This window comes from Myotis lucifugus, unplaced genomic scaffold, assembly GCF_000147115.1.
Source record: "Myotis lucifugus unplaced genomic scaffold, Myoluc2.0 scaffold_18, whole genome shotgun sequence".
Taxonomy (NCBI): domain Eukaryota; kingdom Metazoa; phylum Chordata; class Mammalia; order Chiroptera; family Vespertilionidae; genus Myotis; species Myotis lucifugus.
This window is the reverse complement of record NW_005871066.1, coordinates 8,800,320-8,810,125: the sequence shown is the minus strand read 5'-3', so window position 1 is coordinate 8,810,125 and position 9,806 is coordinate 8,800,320. Positions and strand designations below refer to the sequence as shown.

The window sequence follows — 9,806 nt, the reverse complement described above, 5'->3', positions numbered from 1 at the left end:
CCTAACCATGCTGGCTCCCTCATCTCAGACTTCCAACTTCCAGAAGTGTGAGAAAACAAACTTCTGCTGTTTAAGCCACCCACTCCATGGCATCTTATGGCAGCCTGAGCATACTGACACAGACAGACAGGAATGGCGTGGAGAGGACAAATGTCAGCAAGACACCAGGAAAATGGAATCAACAGGATTTGACAACTAATCCACTTTGGGATGCGAGAGGCAAAGGTCATCGGAGGCTCTGAGTCTAAGCCAGTGACTAGAAGGTGTTACGATGCTATTTACAGATATGGCGAACAGAGGAGGAAGAACAATTCTAAAGGGACAGAGCTTAATTTTTTGTTTCTGATAAGTTTGGTAATTGAATTTGGGGTATTGGCAACATGGCCATGAAGAGGCTTCCAGCAGGTAAATGGAATTGTGGGTTTGGTGGTTAACAGAGATGACTGAATTAAAAGTCTAAGTCATTTTAGCAGCCTGGCTGGCATGGCTTAGAGGTTGAGTGTTAACCTATGAATCAGGAGGTCATGGTTCCATTCCTGGTCAGGGCACATGATGTTTCTATCTCTCTCTCCCTCTCTGAAATCAATAAAAAATACTTTAAAAAATAAAAAATTTTAAAAGTCTAAATCATTTTAAAGTCATCTAAGAGGAGTAACACCAAGGACTGCTCATAGATGAATAAAAACATTCATGCACAAAAAGATCTAAATGCCCCTGAGTCTTCCTAAAATGATACCTATGGCTATTTGCTAAGTATGTACCGCTTACATGTGCTTTTACAAATTCTAGGACTTGTGCAGTAAAAGAATTGAAAAATGCAGAAAATTTACCTTTAAAATGGTAAATAAAATGTCGTTTAAATACCCCAAGTATCCCCTTCTGCTTTGATACATGTGTAATTTGTTTCTGTTGGCAAGGAAAAGAGCAAACAGAATTTACTAGACCACACAGTTCAACAAAAGACACGATGACTCTGAGGCAGGGTAAAGGGTAAGCTGTTCTTCAGATAAAGCACACATTAGCTCTAAGAGGACTGAATGCAAAAATGGAACATTCTATCCCACCGGGATGATGACTGGCAAGAGAATTCTACACCTGGGAATCTTGGTTCTTGAATTTCACAAGTGACAATGAAGTAACTAAATTGGAGAAAGAAAACGAAGAGCAAAAAAAAAAATGAAATTACTGATAGAACAAGATATTATAAAACAAAGAAAAATTTCATGAACATTAAACTAAGTGGTGCAATAAATGGAATATTTAGAGAATGAATAATACTCTGTAAAATGTGGCTACCTGTCTTAAGAACAGCTGATTTCTAAAATTTATAGAACCTGAAGATACAGGGTTGGGATTTCCCACCAGAGGTTTAACCCACTAAATAGGGGCTGGAAAAATCTCAGCTATATGGTCCCCTGAACCCAGAAATAAAGGAAACAGCTGTATGAAATGTGGAGATCCCTGTAACTGAGTACCTGCTTTAGAAATTCATACTCCTCAGTTTAACAAAGTAATATGAGTATTTCATTCCCATTTCCCAGGTGGAACTACTTGCAATTATTTAAGCTATTTCTTTTGCTATTGAATGACATGCTTCTAAATAATATATATGCTACTATTACTTGATCCTCCATTTCAGACATTTCTATTGATTTCCTGTTACAGAATATTCAGGTGCTCTTATTCCATGCTCCCAAAACATAGACACAGAAACACAAACAGATTCACACTCTTCTCTTTCTCTTTTTCTGCCCTCTATAATCATACCACACTTTTGGATTGTACCAGCACTGGTGTTTTGATTGTTATGACCTCATAAATATTGCTTATGGCTAAGCCACATAGTGTTCTTTGATTTTATTTCTTTTCTTGTTCAACCTTCTGTTTTCCCTGGAGTGGACTGTGCTATTTTATTCAATTGTCTAGTTTTCTCTGAAACTATCTTTTATTCGTTCCCCAACCCTCTGCCAGAGGTGTAGTTTTCCACAATACAATCAAACGAATTACACAATGTATCAGTGCCTTTCTTTTTCCTGGGGGATGTCCTTCTGTATGCCTTTGATTTCCTGCTTCCGTTGGACCTGGATGATCGCTGAACCTGCTGAACAGCTATCCCAGGCCTTTCACCATTATCCTAAGCATTCCCTTAGCTTTTCTTCAGCATGCATCCCCCCTCCTTCTTTCTTTTTCCCCTCCTTCCATTTTTTTTTTTTACTCAATACATATTGAGTGTCACTGTGTTCTAGGCATTGTTCTAGGAACTGTGGATAGAGCAGAACTAGTAATAGAGAGTTGAACAAGATAAATAGGGGTGAGCCTCTTAGACATCTCAAGGCAGTTGAATACAAAAATATTGAGTTCAACCCGGCCGGTTGAGCATCGACCTATGAACCAGGAGGTCACGGTTTAATTCCTAGTCAGGGCATATGCCCGACTTGTGGACTTAATCTCCAGTGTGGGCCATGCAGGAGGCAGCAAATCAATGATTCTCTCTCATCATTGATGTTTCTATCTCTCTCTCCCTTTCTTTTCCTCTCTGACATCAATAAAAATAAAAAATAAAATTTAAGTATTGAGTTCAGAGGTGGATCTGGAGGTATAAATTTGAGAATCATTTACATATAAATGTGTTTTAAAAGCATTGGACTTGATGTGCTTCAATATTTAGAGGTCAAGAGGATAAGACTTTTTTACTATCCAGTAAAAAAAAATTGAGAAGATGTAGACAGAAGAGGAGGAGAACAAAGAAAAAGTGGTGTCCTGGAAACAGCTCAAGTGCCAATCAGTAGATGACTGGATTAAAAAACTGTGGTACATTTCACCATGGAATACTATGCAGCTGTAAAAAAGAAGGATCTTACCCTTTGGACAGCTTGGAGGGATCTGGAGAGTATTATGCTAAGTGCAATAAGCCAGTCAGAGAAAGACAAGTATCACATGATCTCACTTACATGTGGAATCTAATAACAAAATAAACTAATGAACAAAAAAGATCCAGAGACATTGAAGCATGGAACAGACTGGCATATTTCAGAGGGAAGGGGGAGGGGAGCAGGAAGAGTTTATCCAATGAATTTCTGTGCATATATGCAAAGCCCATGGATAGACAACGCAGGGAAGGCCTGAGGAGGGGAAGAGAGCAGGGTGGAGGAGGTTAATGGGGGGAGAGGGTACGGGGAAGGGGACATCTGTAATACTTTCAACAATAAAGATAAAAATTTTTAAAAAGTGGTGTCCTGAAAACTACGTGAAAAAGGCGATTCACATGGGCTTCCTCAACAGGGCTGCTCTCTTCATCAAGCCAGCAAGGAGACTTTTCCCCTCGGGGAGGCTTAAAGAGTTTTCAGCTGATTAAGTCAAGCCCTGGGTAAACTCACTGTGTATTAACTCAAAATCAATTGCTTTAGGACCTCAACCATCTGCAAAATATCTGCACTTTTGCCACGTTTTATTGACTGGAAGGAACAAGGACTACTTACACTCAGGGAGGAGATTCTACAGCTCTGAATACGAGGGGGCATGTGTCAGTGGTCCCTTAGAGTCTGTGTGCTACCGAGTGGTTCAGTTGAAAGGAAAACAGTGACAAAGGAAAAGAGATGGCAAGTGCAGAGCAGTTTCCCTGAGTAGGTCAGAGGGAACAGGGTGGAGCACAGGTAGACAGAACATGGACATCTGAATTCACAGGCACAAGTAAGCTGGTTGATATGGTGGGAGCATATGTCAGTTTTCTGCTTACTGGATCCTATATATTCCTATATACTTCTCAGTTTATGTCCTTGTTTTGATAACACTCAGATTCCTGAGAAAAGGTCATCGGAGTTTGTATTATCTAAAATGACATATCTGAAACTATCATTATTCCACCTTTATTTTGCTGGATACTAACTTAGCAGACTAGATTGCTGGAGAATTCTGGGCTGGAAGTAATTTTCCTCCCGCATTTTGAAGATATTGTTCCGCTCTTCTAGCTTCCAGTGCTATTGCTAAGAAGTCTGATGATATTCTGAGTCTTTATGCTCTTCTGCTTATGTTAGTGTTCTGACATTTCAGAATTACAGTCTTGGTGAAGGTGTTTGTATTTTTTGTTCCAGGGGCCTGTCCATGGGCCCCTCCAATCTAGAAATCCATATCTTTAAATTCTGGTGGGGGGGGGGGGGGGAGAAATTCCTGTATGAATTTTTAAAAAAATTTTCTCCATTTCTCATTGTTTTTGTGTTTTTTTCCTTGAACTCATATTGAGCTTTTTTTTTTTTTTTGGTTATTTTTTTCTCTGCCATTTTCTAGATTTAGATTTTTTAATTCTATTTTCTGATAAATTTCCTCAACTTTATCTTGAACCCTTTTACAGATATTTGTGTAATCATAGTTTTAATTTCTGTGTTATTTCTTATTACTTCCAAATATAGAATAGTGGCCATAGAGCCAAACTGCTTGAGATCCCATCCCAGTACTATTTGTGAGCTGTGTGATCTTAGATAAGTTATTTAACCTCTCTGTGCCTTGGTTTATTAATCTTTAGTGTAATAATATATACATCACATAGGGTTCTTGTGAACATTAAATAAGGCAATAGATATAAAGTGCTCTGGACAGTATCTGCTAAATAAATGTTAATAATTGTTATTTTATTTTATTCTTGTATATCTGAGGATATTAAAGTGCTTTTTTATATATTTTTTCCCTGTTCGCTGAGGCACTTTTGTTTTGGTTCATTTATTTTGGTCCCAGTCCTTCATACTAAAAGTTTTTACTGGACATGTGGTGATTCTTACCTGAATTCATGTTTATGAAGGATGTGGAGGAGGTGGTAGTGGTTATTGACTGGTGAACTTCAACATGGGGCGAAAAGACAGAAAGCTGGGTTTTTCAACCTCAAATATCAGCATCTGTTCTTCTTGTCTCTTGGGCTGGTTAGTTCCCTAAAGAGGAACCCCTTGAGTTTCTGCCTGGGAGGGTATAAATCTGGTTCTCAGAAATGTGGGGGTTCAGTGGAGGAGGAAGGCCACTGATACGGAGTTCGCCAAATCAGAATCAATGCCCTTCTTTTCAGTACAGGACCTTCTCCCCACAACCAGCTGCACAAACCTCTACATAAAGTCAGCTCCTCCATCTCCTGCTGGGAATGAAGGAAGCAGGTGCTGGTCCGTGTAGGACAGAGGAAGGGCCAGAGGGTGGAGAGTCTTATCAGCCCCCTATATAAACATTGCATCAATCCTCACTCCTTATCCCCTTTCAGAGGCACCCAGTATCTCCAGTATCTCCAGAGTTTGTGCTTCTCACTCTGTGATGCAGATGTGATCTTCCATCTTGCTGGCTTCCCCGCACTGACCCCTCACCCAAGCTTAGGTTCCAGCATTCTCTAGTTTGCTAACTTAGTTCCAAAATTGTAGTAGATCATACTTACCTGCTCTTGTCTCTTCTCCTATTCTATTTCTTTTGTAATTAAAAAAAACTTTTAAATTTAAATTATGGAAAAATACAGATAACAAAGTTTCCCATCATAATTAGTTTTCAGTCTATAGTTCAATAGTGTTAAGTATATTCACACTGTTTTGCAACAAACCCCAGGATTCTTTCATCTTGCAAAACTGAAACTCTTTACCCATTAAACAATTCTTCATTCCTCCCTCCCCTCAGCTCCTGGCAACCACCATTCAACTTTCTGCTTCTAAAAATTTTGACTACTCTAGAACCTCATATAAGTGGAATCATACATTATTTGTCTTTTTTTTTAAACTGGCTCATTTTACTTAGCATAATGTCCTTACGTTTTATCCATGTTATAGTATGCATCAGAATGTCCTTCCTTTTTAAGGCTGAATAATTTAAATTTTTTATTATTTTTTTTAAATTTCACTATGGTTCTCTTGTCCTTTTGTCCTTATGAGTTTACAGTTTTATTTTCCCCATCCCTTTAGCCACTATTTAAGTGGAATTTCAGGAAACAGAGATAAACTTGTGAGTCCAATCTAGTCCTTAAGAGGAAACCCATATTCTATTTATGAGATGTACCATTTAAGGTTATATTCTCTGTTGCTTTTGAGGACCTCTTTAACTTTGCAAGACCCATTAAGGGAGAACAGGATAATGAAGCTGCATTAAGTTTTAATTTAGCCAAATAAAAATTAAGCTTTGATGTTTTGCAAAAATGTTACTTCAAGCAGCTATTTTTTAGCGGATTATAAACTCTTCCTCGGGAAATCTAGTCTAGTGGATCTCAAAGTGTGGTCCCCAGACCCGCAGCATAAGCATCACCTGGGAGTTTTACAAAAACGCAATTCCCAGGCCCCACCTCAGAGCTACTGAATCTGGAAATCAGGAGGTGGAACCAGCAACTGCGTTTAAATAAGCCAGGCAAGTGCTCCTTAGGCTTGCTAAAGTTTGAGAAGTGGGTCTGCCAGAGGCAACCTTTGGCAAAGCCACATCTACTAGAGATTAAACTTTCTATTTAGTCATAGTCCAAATGTTTACTAGATTTTTCAAGTTAGGAGGTGACCAGCTTTTAGCAGGTAAGTTGTGAGGTGTCTGTACCACTTGCAATGCCCATGTTTTGCACTTATCTCTCTCCTGAAGAGCCTAGCTTGTCATATACTTATACTACCTGGCCACTTCCTTATCCTGCACCCCACTGCCCACACTGACCTAACCAGGAAAGAACTTCTCACTTAAGACCAGCCAATCCAACTGGATCCTCTCTCTTGAGAACAGGAATGAGAATGGGAACTAGAGACCCAGAACTATAGTCAATGCTAAACTGCTAAAGTATATAAAACTGACAGTGATGGCCACAGTGGACTCTGTGCAAGTGCAGCTCCTGTGTCCTTTCAATTTGCCTATCTTTGTCCCTTGAGTGGGTATATATTTCTTGCAACAAAGACACTTGATCATGATATACCTTAAATATAGATAAGAAATGCTGTGTGATTGATTGGTTCGTAGTTATTAACATCCATTGTGAAACCTGCCCAAACTATTGACTTGTCCATACTATTTATCCTGCTTTGGCAGCTGCATATAAACAAATTAATGTCTGTGTTCAATATTTTTTTTTTACTTTCCCAGGTGTAAAAACAAATTTGGTAGCACTCTTATTTTATTCCAATGCTGAACTCTTGGAGTTCTTTTGCAATTGCTTCTGATTCCCTGAGAAAATAGTGCAAACTGCTTTGTAAATCAACAACCAAAGAATCAATATCAGTGATGTTCTTTTAAAGAATTCAAAGATAAATAGTCCCCATAAGCCACTGTCACCGAATTCTAAGGTTCAAAAGGAAATATTCTGAAAATGAAAGCAAGGGAAATCAGACATTACCAAAATGTTTATGTGATAGTGAAGAAAAGCCAGAATATGATTTGAAATGTGAACATTTGTTCTGAGAACGATATTAACATAATAGGAATATCATGATCAAGCTTTACTTTTCCAGGTCATGGTTACTGATTTAAGAATTGATGCAAATAAATATTGTTATAAGAGAGCTGTTTGCAAAGATATTTTAAATCCAACATGTCTTCTTTTAATATCATACAACTGTACAATATAGCAGTATGGGAGAGACCATATAGGTCATCTAACCAATTATGCACGTCATGCCTGACTCACTTCTATATCCCTAAAGAAATGACAGCCACATGACCTTGGCTTGTAAATCCACAAAGAGGACTAGATGCATTTTGAAACACCAGGTAGGATGCTCCTTTGAAATACAGCTGTTGTAAATGTTTGGCAAAGAAGTGCTTTTTTTCCTACCATTTCTGGGGGAAAGGGTGTTAAGCATTGTGACAGACATTGATTATTGTTCCCAGAATCCATGCCCCTTCCTCTCCAAAGGTTTACTTGGCACATGACTACCCATAATGAAGATTACATTCTCAAGCTTTCCTTACAGCCAGGTGTTTCAGTTAATATTGCTGTGTAACAAATTACCCCGAAACTTGGAGGCTTAAAACAACCTTTTTATTAAGCTCACAGATTCTGTGGGTCAGGATTTCAGCCAGGGAATGCCAGGACTGGCTGTTTCTGTCACACTGGGATGACTTCTGTCAAAGCAGTCACACGCCCGCCCAGATTCAGAGGAGGGGAAATAAGACTTCAGCTTTCTAAAAATATATATATTTTATTGATTTTTTACAGAGAGGAAGGGAGAAGGATAGAGAGTTAGAAACATCGATGAGAGAGAAACATTGATCAGCTGCCTCCTGCACACCCCCCCACTGGGGATGTGCCCGCAACCAAGGTACATGCCCTTGACCAGAATGGAACCTGGGACCCTTCAGTCAGCAGGCCGATGCTCTATCCACTGAGCCAAACCAGTTAGGGCAAGACTTTAGCTCTTGATAGGGGAGTGGCACAGTCACACTGTAGAAGAGCACATGGCACAGGAGATAGATATTTTTGCAGCCATTTTTGGAAAATGCAGTTTGTCACACCATAGATGTGCCCATCTTGACTAAGTTCTATGGGGTGTGTGTGGGATTGAGGGCAAGTTCCCTTCTCTTTTCCAGTTTCTTCTTGGCTGAAATATGGATGAGATGACTGAAAATAGAGCTGTAATTTTGGACCACAAACTGAGGATTACAGAGTAGGGGGCTGGAAAGAGCCTGGGTGCCTGATGATCATGGAACCATAACATTCCTGAACTGCTTACATTTTACATTATAGAGAATTAAGCTTCCATCTTGTTTAAGCCACTGTATTTTGCATTTTCTGCCATGTGCAAACAATGCTAATCTTAATAAAAACATCATGAATAAACACAGATGATGCAAATTTGTCTTAAATGACTACATTTATAAAGATAATAATGCTTATATGGTCAGAGTTTGATTAATAATGTAGGCCATGCAAGTGAGATGATGGTATTTAATAAAAGCTTGCCTCTTAAGATGCTTAACACTCACAAGTAGAAGTACATTACTGTATTTAAAAACACATGAGGTTGAAAAGAAATGAAAATAGATAAAACATTCACTTATGGAGTGAATTCACGTTGGATTACTAAAAAGGTTACTATCAAGATGTATTTTTATAAAAGTGACTATTTTGTTACATCTCAATTTTTAGTCTCTGAATTTCCTGAGTCCTGTATTTACTCTTTTTTGTGGGTAGAAAGATAACTCAGAATAACTAAGTGAGCTTGCCCTTGAAATACTTTATTCACAATAATATGATGGTCATTGTGAAAAATGAACTATGTGTTTTTAAATAGCATTTAACTGGTAAAGGACAATTGTATAATTCAAAATTGTAAACATTTGCAGAACTAGCCTCATTTCAAAGTCAAGATTTCTACTTTGAAAACACACATCTCTAATTCTATTCTCTTTATATTGAAGCATTCTTATTTTGGAGATATCATTCAAAATCAGTCAAGGCCTAAGGGAACGTCTTAAAATGAACAATAAGAGTCTAATCACGCAAAGTTTTCCTTGCTTTAGGACCATCTGTCCTAACTATGACATTTTATTCTAGTTTCTGCACTATCCTATTTGAAGGGTACGGACTAACTTTGATAAATGCCTCACAATAAATGGTCCATTTGTTTCAATAAATAGTAGTAAATGAATAGGGTGGAAAATGGAATAGTATCATGAAAGCAAAACATAATAGACAAGATGGATGGAGAAAGACTGGATAAAATGTGGTGGGGGGGGGGAAAGAACGTGTAACAAAGATGGGGGGGGATATTATTTCTTTGTCCACCAGAGAACCAGTAACCACTCTATGACTTTAAACCAAAGACATTACCAACTCTTATCAATGCAACTAGATTCTCGGGAGAAAATAAAACGCCGCCACCGAGGTG

At 38.4% G+C, this 9,806-nt stretch overlaps 1 protein-coding gene across 1 annotated transcript in view; it reads left to right on the top strand.

Annotated features, from left to right (window-relative positions):
* Positions 1–380: 380 nt before the first annotated feature.
* PRKAR2B (protein kinase cAMP-dependent type II regulatory subunit beta) overlaps positions 381–9,806 on the top strand; it is an 80,264-nt gene continuing 70,838 nt past the window's right edge. The window contains exon 1 of the mRNA XM_006085447.2: positions 381–405. Coding sequence (XP_006085509.2) covers positions 381–405 — 25 coding nt within the window. The remainder of the gene's footprint in view (positions 406–9,806) is intronic.